The sequence below is a fragment of the Propithecus coquereli genome, unplaced genomic scaffold, assembly GCF_000956105.1.
Source record: "Propithecus coquereli isolate 6110/MARCELLA unplaced genomic scaffold, Pcoq_1.0 Scaffold299, whole genome shotgun sequence".
NCBI lineage: Eukaryota > Metazoa > Chordata > Mammalia > Primates > Indriidae > Propithecus > Propithecus coquereli.
Genome location: NW_012148607.1, coordinates 3,210,121 through 3,224,391, shown reverse-complemented (window position 1 = coordinate 3,224,391; position 14,271 = coordinate 3,210,121). Strand labels below are relative to the sequence as shown.

At 50.3% G+C, this 14,271-nt stretch overlaps 1 protein-coding gene across 2 annotated transcripts in view; it reads left to right on the top strand.

Annotated features, from left to right (window-relative positions):
• Window positions 1–1,436: 1,436 nt before the first annotated feature.
• RNF220 (ring finger protein 220) overlaps window positions 1,437–14,271 on the top strand; it is a 223,428-nt gene continuing 210,593 nt past the window's right edge. Inside the window, exons 1-2 of one of the 2 annotated variants that reach the window (XM_012649023.1) lie at window positions 1,437–1,711; window positions 8,163–8,904. In XM_012649023.1, coding sequence (XP_012504477.1) covers window positions 8,280–8,904 — 625 coding nt within the window. In that variant the 5' untranslated portion in view covers window positions 1,437–1,711; window positions 8,163–8,279. Of the gene's footprint in view, window positions 1,716–8,162; window positions 8,905–14,271 lie in introns of both variants that reach the window. The other variant, XM_012649024.1, reaches the window with a different exon arrangement.

Below are 14,271 nucleotides of genomic sequence, written 5' to 3'. Positions count from 1 at the left end.
AACAAACATGGTTCTTACACTCATGACGTTTACAATCTAGCAGGAGAGAACAATCTAATGGAAAGAATAGAACCTAACGTAATAAATGCTGGTATGTAAGTGAATGACTAAACATGGATACTCAGAGGCTCCTAAACAAGCAATCCCAATCCCATGAATTATAGAGACAGAGTAGTCATAAACATAGAACTCTAGGTGATCACGCTAATCATGTATTTAAAAAGTTGCTAATTAAAAAATTTTAAATACAAACAACAGACGTATACCTCAGCATACATAATATTTAGATGTTACCTTAATGTTAAACATAAGAAAAAAAGGATCATAAAATAATAGCAAGAATGAGACTTTGAGCCTTATTCTTTTTTAGACAGATAATTTGTAATCCTATATGGTTCTTTCCAGGGTAGATGATCAGTATGTATTCCCCCCTCCCTTCCTTTCTTTCTAGATGAGAAGTCTGAGGTTTTAGAAACTGAACCACAGAACAAAGGAATGATTTCTTAAACCAGGATTAGATTTTGGTTGGGCTTTGCTTTCTAAGCTAGAACCACCTGCTATCTTAGACCTGTTAACTACATTCCCATGGGCACATTACAAAACCCTTTCAACCTCAGTTTCCTCTTCCATAAACCAGTGATAATATTATCTCCAGAATTAATCTGAGGATTAAATGAGGTTATGTAAAGGCATTTAGTCCCATAAACTGGCTCCTAGATAGCACTCAGGAATGTTAGTTCTCTATCCATTTCTCCTATTTATCTTTCTGTGCTTGGTGAATTATAGTATGATACATATATATAGATATATAACGATTTGAAGAGGAAGTACTGTAATATAAACATTGGTAAAACATCAATACAAATTTTTATTCTCAAATCTGGGTGCTAAACTAGGCCCTCTCCAGCCCCCCTCAAAGTTAGAGTTTTATTAATATTCGTTTATTATTTTATTATTATAGGCAAAGATCCAGAGAAACATTCCAGGACCAAAGCAGCAGGTAAGATTTTTCTGGAAAAAGGCAGAGTTTACGAGGGAGCCAGGATTTGGGGCTCATTTAAGCAGCAGTCAGCCTTAAAGATTTAGCCAATTTACTCTTGGTCACTTTGTGTTCAGGAAAGAAAGAAGAGCACCAAACCATTCACTGAGACCTTCGGGGGTGGAGGAAAAGGGATGTAAACAAAAGCGAACGCTCACTTTACTTTCCACCCTGCCTGCGACCCCAAGACTTCCAAGCTGTTTTGTGAGGGCCAGCAGGTCTGCTCCGGGAGTGCCCTGGGTCTGGACTCCATTTCCCAGAGTCCCTTAGTGCCCTAATGTATTCAGTGCTCAGAGTGCCTGTATGTGTGTGAGTGTGAGAGAATGTGTGTGCGCGCGCGTGTGTGTGTGTGTGCGCGCGCGCGTGTGTCTCCGAGTCCCTGGGAGAGTGGAGGCTCATTCACTGATTAGAGCCAGCGCTGAGAGGCAGCACTGCTCCTTCTCTCACGCCAACCGAGTCTCTTGATCTGTACATGCAATCCCAGGCAGCTCGCGAGCACAAACCCGGGGCCAGCCGCCTACTGCTGCTGCTGCCGCTGCCGCCGCTGCCGCCGCCGCCGCCGCCGCTGCCTCCGCCGGCTCTGCGCACCCGGGACTTTTCATGCACCACACTCCCCGCCTTCTTCCCCCCGTGTCCTGAAAAGTGCGACCGTTCTCCCACGGAATTTCCACGGCAAGTATGGAGATCGGAAAGGGGTGTGGATGTCTGTGCGTACACACGAGGGGTGGGTGCGAGGGCGGCCGGGTTGTTCAGGAACCTGGCTAACTTTCCGGGTCCGTTTCCTAGGGATTCGGGCGGTTCCACCCGACAGGGACAGGGGCTGGGTCCTGGACTGGCGCGTCTTAGATCGTCGCGACGGAGCCTCGCGGCATCGGTGCCCTGCGCGCTCCGTGCGCTGCCTCACTCAAACTTTCCGTCTTGAGTTTTCCTTAATGTGTTTTATTAGGGGGGGTGCAAGGGGGAGGGACCAGACGCGAGAATTGGACTGGTAGGGAGGGTGAGGGGACAGCACGGGAAGGGAGGACTTCTTTACTCCATCTTTTAATAAGCCCCATTCCCACTTTGTTTGGGTCGAGCGCGAGAAAGCCCTCTCACCGGGCTCCCTCGTGTACCCTGTGGCGATTTCCGGGCTCCCCTGTGTACCCCGCGGGGATTTCCGGCGGGACAGGGGCTGGGTGGTACTCAGTGGGGAGCCCGAGGCTGCGGGCAGGGTCGGGCTGCGGCGATCGAGTGAGAAGCGGCTCCGACCGCCCCCACCCAACGCACAGCCGGCCCGGTGGGGTACCCCGGGAGAGGTTGGGGAGCCTTGGCCCCCGGGTGCTGGCCTTACTTTTTTCCAGCGGGGGCGGATGCGAAGTGTGTGGAGGGAGGGAAGTGGAGCGGGATGGGGGAATCCTCTGCGGGCAGGAATGAGGCAGGTGCTGGCACAGAGGTGGACTTTCTAAATGCCACCGGTAAACTCCCCGCTCCGCTGGGCTGGACCGGCCTGGCCTTGGAACAGCCCGACCCGTGGGGTCTCCCGGGCTTTTCGGGGTCAGGACCCTCTCTCCCAGGGCTTCTACGGAGCGAGGCGGGAGGATGATCGTGTAGACTGGGGCGCATTGCTCTTTTTGTAGTTTTATTTTTATCTTAGATCTGCCTTAAACTGAGTAACAATTTCTCTTCTTCCCACTTGAGAACAAAACTTTTCAGCGAGCACGCCGGTCGCTGCAGACCTGCGGCCACCGCCGCCGCGCCTGTCAGCCCTTTGCCGAGCCACCTTCTCTGCCCGGAGCCTAGCCCCGCCACCAAGCTCCGGAGCCTCCTGCCCCCACCCCTGCCCCAGCCCAGGGCTTTTCAGGGCTCGGCCTGGGCGTTTCGCCTTTGTGCTTTGTAAGAGAAAGCCTTTTCTTCCAGTGCACAACAAACTTGGGCGGAGAGCTTCCGTGTGGCCCCCCGGGCGAGGCCGCCCACGGTGGTGAGGCCATCCGAGGGGATGCCCGGTTCGTCCCCGCTCTAGGAGCCCCTCCGAAAGCTTGCGGCCTGGGAGTACCCCGGCTGGCGAGGGCGGGCGGGACCCCCGAGGTAGCGGGGTGTCGGGCTGCCAGGAGGCAGGAGACAGAGGAAGAGCTCTTGCCTCCCGTTAAGAACACGCTACATTCTCGGGTCCTGGCCACAGCTTCTGCGGCGGGCCCGGGTGCCGGCCGCGAGCCGGGGGCGCGTCGCACCCGGTGGGTGCGCGGGGCCGGGCCATCGGTGTGGGGCGCAGCCCTGCCTGGCGGGCCTGGGTCATCCGGAGTCTCCCGCCTGCGCCGTCTCCCTGCCCCGGGATCAACTGAGAGGGAAAGCACGGGCGCTCTCTGCCCACGACGCCCAGCAGCCACGTCTTGCCTCTCGCCTCCGCTCCGGACTCGGCTTGAGGGGCAAAAGGGAAGAAAGGAAAAATAAAGAGGCGGGCGGTGAGGAAGCAGCGAGTGGGACTGGGGGGAGCAGAGCGGGCAGGGGGCCTGCGCCTTGCCTGGCCTCCTCCTCTTTCCGTCTCGCGGGCTCTGCCTGCAGAGGGGAAATGAGCAGCGGGGGTAAAGGAAGAAAGAGCGTCGAGGAAAAGCGCTGCGGGCGTCTTCCGTTCCGATCCCTCCTAGCCCGCGGAGACCCCGCAAAAGTGGCGTGAGTTCCCTTGCTGTGCTCCGGGGCAAGGCGGGGGAAGGCCGAGGACAGGGCGGCGCCTCGCCGCTGGTGATCGACGGGGCCGGGGCCGGGCGCGGAGCTAGCGGGGACACACACCTGTTCTGCGAGCCGCGCCGCGTGCGGCGGCCGGGCGGCCGCAACGCAGGCGGCAGAACCCTCCCTCCCGCACCCCACGCCCGCACTCCAGGAACCGGAAGGGCCCGGCAGCCCCGCGCCGGCCCGCATTGGCAGGAGAGCGGGAGTGGAGGAGCCGGTGGCTGCCCGCTGAAGCGGTGGCGCGCGGCGGCGGGACCCGGGTGTCCCGCGGGGCGGGGCTGCTCAGGGGCTCGAGGTCCTTGGACTTTGGTCGAAGGCAGGCTGCTCGGAGCCCCTGCCCCGCCGGCCCTGCGCGGCTACGGACCAGGGCCCCTTGCACTTGTCGGTTCTTGCCGGACCAGCACCTTGGTTCCCCAAAGTTATAAGCAGATTGTTTCGTGCGGAGGTTGTTGGGACCTAAAGTATTCTTTGTACAAAGGCAATCGAGAGCCGGAGGGAGAGGTCAGGCCAGAGCACTGGGCTCGGCTCCGCACTGGCCCTAAGTTTATGTAGGTTTCGCCTTCACCTCTTCTTCCCCCGTTTTCCCTAAAAGAGTTGGTTTTTCCCGGTCGAGACTCTACCGGGCTGAATTCTGCACCCGCTAGCGGAGCCGGCAGCCCTGCGGCCCCGCGCGCTCGGACCGGCCGGGTCTGCCTCGTATTCGCACCCGTTGGCCAAGCCGGGCCTGAATATGGGTCCAAGTCTGGGACGATACCCGGCCATGTCTGAGCCACAGGCTTCGGCCCCAGCATATTAGCCTTGTGCTCCCTGAGCTCTCGCAGATGGGAGTGAAATTTCTGTTAGAGTGGTGTTTGCAAATACCCCCTGGGCGTTTGGTGTGCGGGAATTCTCTTCAAGCGAAGAAGTCTGTGAACTTAAAAAAAAAAAAAAAAAATTCTTTCCTTGGTTCTTCACAACCCCCTAACTACTCTGGCCTCATTTCCTATTGTTCTTTGCTTTTTAAGTTCCCTGTTAATTTTTTAAAAGTTTATTTATGCAAAGGAAAAATATCGTTTAATTTGTTCTATTATTTTAATTCCTGGCTTTTGGAAACGGTTCAGAGACCACAAAAATGTCACCTGTTGTAATAAGCAGAGGAGCGTTGTGTGTGCATTTTAATTGCCTGCAGAGTCGTAGTTTGGTGGGCGCCCTGAGCTCGGCTCCGGGAAAGAGCCCTTTGCAGCTTTCTTTGTGGCAGTCATTTGCAAGTGGGTTTGGCTCCCAGCAACAGCAGCAGCAGCAGCAGCAGCACCGCTTCCTTCTGCGCCGATCCCGGGCGCGGGTCAGGAAGCCCAGACTGGACAGGGATGGGCAGAGGCTGGGGTGAGAGGTTGCCCACGCTCTGGGACTTTCTCTCTGGCTTTCGGTTTTTCTGTGCAAAAGTGACGAGTTCGCGCCGCAGAGCGCGACGCGCTGCGCATCAGCCCAGCCTCAGACATTTTCACGTTCCAAACGCCAGCTTCTTCGTTTCATTTGTCTTGGTTCTGGCATGTTTAACCATGCAATTAGTAATCTCACTAATTATTCAGTTAGCTGGCGTTTTGTAATCACTTTAAACCAGGGTCGGGTGTGTGATTTAAGAAACAAACAAACAAACTCCCACACATACAGAACTGGACCAAACCCATCACGTCAAGGATTTGAAATTTTTAAAACTCAATATTTGTTGGTCCCTCCGTCCAACCTCACTGCCTGCCAGACAATTTATTTAGCTTCGTGGATTGATCCCTCCTCCTTGTTTAGTTAATTCAACAAAGACTTTTTGCAATCTGTTTGGAGTTTGTCTGATGCCGTGGAAAAGTAGCTGATGATTTATTTGGTTGCTTTTCGATTTCTGTCTTCAGCCCTTCTTTCTCCTCCTTTCAGCGGGGATGTCAGCTGTTATTACTTCCTATTGATCCCTTTGCAAAGTGAGAAGTGAACTAAAATTAATGTCAATTCCACTGCTCGGATCAATAGCTGGAGTTATTTTAATCTGGATTTGCACGAAGTGCTAAATTAAAAAAAATCAGCATAGAGGCAGAAAAGTAACAGTTACTTACTTTCCCTTTGCCTGGTTCTTTACAGTCACCCAAATGCTCCATCAAGCTGATTATCTTACAATCCATATTTTTTTAATTAAGAGGGTCAGTTAGTTTTCTTATTTTGGGTTCTGTGTTTAAACCCATGACATTTTGACATTGGGAGTGTATTAACTATAGATTTTCATAATGACTGTGGTCTGCCGAAGCTTCATCTATACAAGTTGTTAATGTGAGGAGGGGGTAAGAAAGAAAAGGGAAATGAAAAAAGCACTCCCCCTTCCCCCACGGAGACCAACGCCCACACAGTGGAGTAAAAGAGATGTAGCCTGGAAAAATATTGTTGATTTATTTTCAGTATAATGAAGTTTTCAAATGAATAACCAGGTTTGAGTGATTCACCGTGTTCTGTTGGAGTGTCTGGTGCTGTCGCCAGATTACTAATTTATGAAAGTCATTTAACATAATGAGGTGATCTAGGAAGTAAAAATAGAAAGTGAATCCTTGGGGGGGGAGTTATTTTGAGGAGGAAACATTCCTCCCCTCACACCCAGTGCATTACGTTTGTCTTTTTCTGCGGCTTGCCTCACACAGTATTGCTTGCTGACAGATATGCAGTTATTTCTGTTGTGAAGAGCTGCTTAGAACCCTTGGAATAGCCCTTAGACCCACTTTCCGAGCGTCCATGTTGTGTGGCCGTTAATCTGACTAGAAAACAGCCAAGAGCTGGGTTCCCAGACTTGTCAGGCTAACTGGCTGTCCTTGGCAGATCATTCCCTGCACTGCTATAACTTGACAGGAAAGTTATTTAAAATTTGGAAGAGAGAAAAATCCGTTAATGTGAGATACATAATCTGGTAATTTAGCAATGATGTCTATGAGGAAAGATGCCAAATGAGGAAGCAGTCTGATGGTGTCCACTCATCTTCCCAATTAATAACAGTCATTGACACGTCTGCTACAGGATGGGAGAAGGAAATACTCTCATTGCACTGCATTAAGCCAGGAGGATTCATCTGTGGTTTAACTGAGGTTTCTCTATTTGAGGGAATACCAAAGATGCTCCGTGATATAGGTGGGCTTTTTTAAAGGGAGGGAGTAGATTTTATTTCTGATATGACTCAATTTAAAGGTTGTGATTTGTAGCAGATGGTGACTTTTGGTTACACTTTGAGTTTCATTAAGTTTCTATTTTATGTATATTTTTGAAGCTAATAAGTCTTAATATTAATCTTGTGTTATCCTGACTTTTGCTATGTAGCCCTTCTCCCATCCCCCACTCAAAATGAATTTTGAAATGGAACCAGTGGCTATGAAAATGTACAACCTAAATTTACAAGGAAAACTGAAAGAAGTCTTTCCGAATTCCAGTTTGTTCCAGGGGCCTTTATTGGACATCAACTCTGATTGGGCCAATAAGCAGAGCAAAATAAGTCAGAAATTTTGTTAACATTTTGCTCTAAATGTTAATGGCAAATCCAAGGCAGTTTACAAATCTACTTAAGAGTGAGTGCATTAGTAACTAAAATTACCGATCCGTTCTTTGCTGCCCCTGGAAGACAGACGCTTCTGGAGAGCGTATGCCAAAGGCACCCATTATGGTTTTAAATATTGTCAGAGACGCCAGGCATTTTATTGATGAAGGTTTTGTTCCTTCTCAGAAAAGAGAAATAGAAAGCCCATGTGATTAGAGAAGAGTGTGCATCAAAAATAATGTTGATGCTGTTTATTCACATAGCACTTCTGGAAACAGCCTTAGATGATACAGGAAGATGTGTGTTTATGTATGTGCCAATGTGTATCATTTATCCGTGTGAACAATTTGTGCTAATATGTACAGGTGTTCCTGGTCTAGATGAGCTTGATTTAGGGAATTTTCAGTGTCAGGGCATTATTAGGGGAGATGTAGAGAGATGCATATGTGGGGAATCACATGGGTAGAACCTGGTCTCTGAACATCGGGCCTGCCATGAGTGGTATATGCAGGTGGAAGCCCTTTACAATATAGACCGCCCCCCCACTTAATCTACTGGATGACTTGGCCTTCCAAAGCTCATTTGTTCAGGGAATATTGTATTTGGAGGTTTTATGATTTTTTTTCTTTGCTGGGCTCAGATGCATTTCACCCGGAACGTGTAGGGACCAAAGTCAGCTACGCGTACATCACAGTAAGTTGTCTATTGATTTTCCTGAATGAAAATGGTCTGATGCTGCTGCCCACTGGCTCCTAAAGCCTGTGGTGTCTCTTACCCGAGCATCTGTAAGCCAGAAGGATGGTGTTTCGATCACTTGGGGTTTCCCTTTTTTTCCTCCCCCTGACTTTCCTCCCCCCTCTTTTTTCCTCTTTGCTGTTTCTACAGGTCTTAGAAGGGAATGATTCCCCAGTAATATTCCCTACCCTGATCCAAGGTGCCGCTCGGCCTCCCTCCCAGGGAAGACTGCTTCTTGTGTAACGCCGGCCACAGAAAGAGACTCCGATGGACTTACACCGGGCAGCCTTCAAGATGGAGAACTCATCCTACCTTCCCAACCCTCTGGCATCCCCAGCACTGATGGTCCTGGCGTCCACGGCTGAGGCCAGCCGTGATGCTTCCATCCCTTGCCAGCAGCCACGGCCCTTTGGTGTACCTGTCTCAGTAGACAAGGACGTGCATATTCCATTCACCAACGGTTCCTACACCTTTGCCTCTATGTACCATCGGCAAGGTGGGGTGCCAGGCACTTTTGCCAATCGTGATTTTCCCCCTTCTTTACTACACCTCCACCCTCAATTTGCTCCCCCAAATCTAGATTGCACCCCAATCAGTATGCTGAATCATAGTGGCGTGGGGGCTTTCCGTCCCTTTGCTTCCACCGAGGACCGGGAGAGTTATCAGTCAGCCTTTACACCGGCCAAGCGACTTAAGAACTGCCATGACACAGAGTCTCCCCACTTGCGCTTCTCAGATGCAGATGGCAAGGAATATGACTTTGGGACACAGCTGCCATCTAGCTCCCCCGGTTCACTTAAGGTTGATGACACTGGGAAGAAGATTTTTGCTGTCTCTGGCCTCATTTCTGATCGGGAAGCCTCATCTAGCCCAGAGGATCGGAATGACAGATGTAAGTACTTTGGTTCGAGCCCTCCATTATCCCCAGTAAGCCCTGCCTCACAGTCGTGTTCAACAGGTCGGTGGCATTTTGCATGCTCCTAGTCATGGGAAGGGCCTACGGCTTCCCTTTCCAATAGCTGTGGAGTGCTAACCTTTGCTTGGCTCTGGTCAATGAGCATTGACAGTTCTTGTAGGAAATGTTTTTCTGAAGGTGGCCAGGGGCAAGTTGGCCTCAGCACTGCCTTTCTCTGCAGGCCCTGATGAGCTTATTCTCAGGGGACTCTGGAGTGAAGAGGGGTACCATAGACGTACTGGAGTGAATGTCATTTCATTGGGAAGTGTAGGTTCCCAGGGAATTTGGGGGGCCTGGAGAAACTTGTCCATCCCCTCCTCTCTTTGCTGTCCTCATTATGTTTCTCTGATCCCAGTGTTATTTCTTTAGCATTTCCATTGTATCGCAGCTAGCGGACTCCACGTGATTTTATTTTCACAACTCTCAGCCCTTGTCCACATCAGGCTATTTTTCAGAGACGGACAAAGGTGTCGTCAATCACTGTAAAGCATTTCAAACAGCTGTGTTTTCTTTGCTATTGCAGGGCTAGAAAGCCGACTTCTCTTGGGATTTCACAGGTTTGCTGGATGCTTATCCCGGGGCTCACTTTTAGGACTAGATACAGCTGAGCTGTGTGACTGCTCCATATTTGATGTTCACAACTATTATTAATTTCTGCTTATGAAACAGCTTTTCTCACGTTCTCCAAGTGCCTTGTTGGGCTCTGGCTATACTCACTCATAGTTGGAACTAAACCTCTATTTGGAACTTGTACACTAGGAGTGCCAAACCCTGCAATCTTCTGCTCTAAAATAATCAGAAAATAATTGTGTTCTGAAGCTTTTGGGCTGTGGGTAGATGGAGCAGTTTTCTTCAAGCTTGGTGAGAATTTATGAACTGAGGGTGTTTTTCCACCCAACCCTTTGTTCAAAGATTTGCTTCATTTTATTTTCTTAAGAAAACTACATCTGAGGTTTGCTTCCCCCTCTTCTGTATTTTTTTGTGCTCCCGTCCTCTCTATAACCACCAACACGAATACCATTTTTTGTCTTCTCTTTATGATGCCGAGGAGAGTAATAGAGACATTGCAGCCCTCTCCCCTGTCGCCACTGCTTCCTCAGGCTGTCTCCTTGAATTAGGCACTGTGTTAACTTTCCTGCGCTAAAAGGCATCTGCCTAAACCCAGCGTACCTTTTCAATAAAAGTCATCATAAAATCAACCTGCCTTGTAAATCCATCGCTCTTTGGTTTTGAAATACGTTGCAAGTGTGTCTTTTATGTCAGCGTCTGTAAGCCGGAGACCTCCCCACTTAAGGGAGAAGGCTGCTCTCTGACAGCACAACCGCCAGTGTTGCTCTCTCACTTTGGCTCTGGCTCCTCTTGCACCTTTTCCCTTTTTGTTGACTCCTGTGTATTATGATCCTGCTTCTTGGATATACCTGCTGAACAGGTATTGGCATTGTGTCGGGCTGTTTTTAGTTCAGTTTAGTTTTCATTTGTCGAGTGATGTGCAAGTGATCAAGGCTAGTTGTAATCTGACCTCTGGCTAAAATCGTCCTGTGTTAGGGTGTGACAAATTCTGCTCCTTTTTTCCTCCAAATACGAGTTGGAAATGAAATCCACTTGAAACTAATATGCCACAAAGTAACATCTGGAGATCAAGATTCCTTTCTTCTCACCTAACAGATCCAGCTTGTCTCCATTTTTCTATCTTTTTAGCCCAAACCTGTATCAGACTCCTAGAGCAGGAGGAAGCTTGTTAGTCAAGTCAGAACTCAGAGATGTGGATATCCATTCCCTTCCGAGTGTCGAAGCCATAACTCTTCTGTTTGCCTGGTTTGCATTGTGTGTAGTGCCATCCCCCACGGAGATGGGTCCCTCACACAGGAATACGCCTGGGTGGAGAAAAATTAAATGAGTCTGTCTCCCAAAGTGAAATGGAATTCTGACCTTGAAATTAATGAGATTCTGATCAGAAGGGTGGGGAAACTTCTTTATTTCAAATTGTAGTGTTATGTAAATTAGAGTCCTTTCCTCTTTTATTTGTTTAAAATATTCTTCCCTTATAGAGTACTTTGTGTTGTCCTTTTTCTTGTACACAAGCATTAAACCTATAGGAGCGTCTGTGAGTGTAGGATGCTTGTACACCCACGTTATTATCTAGAGTTGCATTCATGACTAATCTTTCACATGAAACAAAGGTGCAAAGTGGAGACTGTCACCCTATGGTAGCCCTGGATCTGTGCCCCTTTCTCCTTTCCTTTCCTTAAGTGGAGGAGCAGCCTTCACAGGGTTGTGCTAGGTAGCATTTGTGCTTTTGATTTTGAATTTTTGGACGGCAGGGGAAACATTTTTCTGTAGGGAAGGGTTGAAGAGGCACCATGACAAAGTCTGCAGCAGTTTTCTTGGCTCCTGTCACACGCCGACGTGTGTCGGAATATTTATGGTCTGTTTTATGTAAATACATATTTAAGGGCCGTTAGAAGGCCTGATTATTCCCACTAGATGTTTTTCAGGTCCTCCCTACAGAACCGTTTTGAAATAAGTAATATTTCTCAGATAATCGAGTGACAGTATACAAGACTGCTTCCAGAGGGAGAGAGAGCTTCAGGGGCAGATTGGGGCAGCGACGAGGATGGGGCGGTGAGAGGGAGAGCAAAGTAATAGCATACGGTGCTTTTGCCCAGATTGCCAAATTAACCATGTATGTATATATTTTTTATTTTCAAAGTTGAAGAGTTAATTTCTGATACAGTTGACTCATTTTTCAGTTCTCTCCATATAAATAAAGTATTTTTTCATAAAATGTAAAAAAATGTCTTAATTAAATACAATAGTAAAACTCCTAAATAAGCATTTATCTGTACAGTTTTGTTGGGGGTGGGGGCTGAGTATGGGGGTGTGTGTCCCTTACTTAGAGTAGAAGTTTTATGGCTGAGTTTTAGGTCATTGAAAAATCAGTTTTATAATGGAAACACTGACAGTTTTTGCTGTTGCAGCCACCCCCTGCTCACACACGGCATCCATATGCAGATCTGTCCACATGTGAGCCCATTTGAAACAGGAGCCTGCAGACGTGGTGTAATGCACACGTGTTCTTTCCTTAAATCTGGGTAGTGGTAGGCAGGATTCGCTTTGTGATTCAATATGCATTTGTTGTAGAAAGAAATGTAGCTATTCGGGTGAAGTATCGTCTCTCCTGGTAGATGATTCCAGTTTGCTGGCCTGTCCATCCACCTGGCATCACAGGTGATTCCTGAGGTAGGTGTTGGGCTCTGTGGAAAAAAGAAGCCTTTACTCTCTACAGGACTGACTTACTTGCCCTGGAAAATGGGACAAGTGTTTTGTGAGAAGCCATTCGTGGAGGATGCATAATTCCCCAGGAAGGGGACTGAGGTAACTCCCGTTTATTGTCACTCCCTGAACCAGTCCCCAAGGCTCGTTGTCCAGGGAAATCATGCTAAAATTTATGGACCAATTACAAACAGTCCACGTGTGTCTTACATATGAAGTGTCTACAGCTACATTTCCCAGGGCCTTTAAAATAAACATTTCCTCATTAAGGAAACTTTACAACAAAAGGGAAGATAAGTATTGTCTGCTGCCTCGTGTTAGAATCTATACAATTACTGCTCCCCTAGCACTCTGGCCCCCATCGTGTGCATTTCCTGATGATTCTCTTTAGGCTCCTGTGCCCAGATTCCTGCCTGTGTGACACAGTCTTTGGCCAGCCTGCCGGCCTATCCACTCAGCCCAGATTGGAGTTGGCTAGGATGCACGCTTACCCCAGGGCCTAGAGGGCCCAGAACAGCCGCGTGGAGGGATACCTGGCCCTGCCTTCTGGCTCACCCGTGGGATGGGCACCAGGTACTGGCCGTAAGTGGCTTTGCTTGGCTCTGGTTCTTTGGCCCTTCCAGGTGGTCAGGCAGATTCACAGGTAGGCAGAAAACCTGACAGCTCACAGGAGCTACTGGATGTTCTGCATTGCTCTCATCTTTGATGTATTTGAACAGTCATTCCTGGGTCCCAAAAGCCCTGAGTAGGAGATGGTATTTTGTACTCTGAGATGTGTCTTTATAAAGGCATATGTCACTGAAGGCCCTATGTCCTAAGAATGAAATCAGCTGGGTCCACCTAGGCCAAGGGCAGCCTGAAATGAGGAGGGCTGGCTGGCGTCATGGGGGTGCTATGAGGGAGTACTTTCCAAGGGCTGTGGGACTAGCTAAGGTGGACAGGGACCCAGTTAGGGCTTTTAGGAGAACTGCTACTGCTGGGGAGAACGTTTGGGGCAGTTCCCAGGTCACCAGGCTGCACCTCTGGGTTGTAGCTGGTGCAGATGACCACTGTTGGAAGGGTCAGTGAATAACCAGAAGAGATGGGTCAGATGGTTCTCTCTGTCCTCACCATCCAGACCCAGCCCGATTCTCCCCAGCTGCGCCCCTGTTCTCCTTAGCCTCTTTTTCCCTCCCCCTCTGGGGGGGGGCAAGAACTCCTGTGATGTGTGTGGTTGTTTCTGGTTGTTCACTCCCAACACAGTCATGGAGACTCCTTTTCATGCTGCTGGGTTTAATTGTCTTGTTGGGATAAAGAAATGTTTGCACAGCTAAAGTGGGGCCGGGCTGGACGGGAGCAGTCCCTGATGGCTGCAGAGCCATCTGGCCTGGCTTGGCTTGGCTCTGCGCGCCGCTCGCCCGGCGGCTGGGCTCGCTCCCGCTCCCGTCCCCTGCCCTCGCTCCACGCCGCGCCGCTCCGCTCGGCGGCCGCCTCCTCGCACGGCCGGAATGCCTAATCACCATGGTGAGAAACGGACACCGCGGCCGTCCTCCCTCCTCGCCCGGCGCCCTCCCTCCCATCAATTGTCATGCAGAAGTGATCCGGGCTGCCGCGTCCTCGCGGCCGTCAGCCAGCCCCTCGCCGCTCCGGCAGAAGGGTGGCTGGTAATTGATCGTTTGGGGGAGGGGGCGCAGAGAGGCGCGAGGACGGGCCGGGGCGAGGCCAGGCCAGCGAGTGGGCACCGTTTGCTCACTGGCAAAGGACCACCCCCCCCAGCCACCGCCACTGAGGTGGCTCGCAAGCGCTGTCAGAAATGTCGGTGCCCTCGCCGTCGCGCTGCCGGACTTGGAGGCTGCGGGAGAACTCCGCGCGCTGCCCCGAGGCCCGGGAGCGCCGCGCAGCCGCCGCCCCGCCCGCGGCCGGACCGAGCCCGCCGCGCCCCCGCCCCGCCCTGCTCTTCCCCGTGCCCCAAGTCGCACTAAGAGCCCAGCCCCGGTCGGTTTCCTGTACGTCGTCAGAGCAAAGAGACAGTGTGGGGACCGGGTTGAGGGG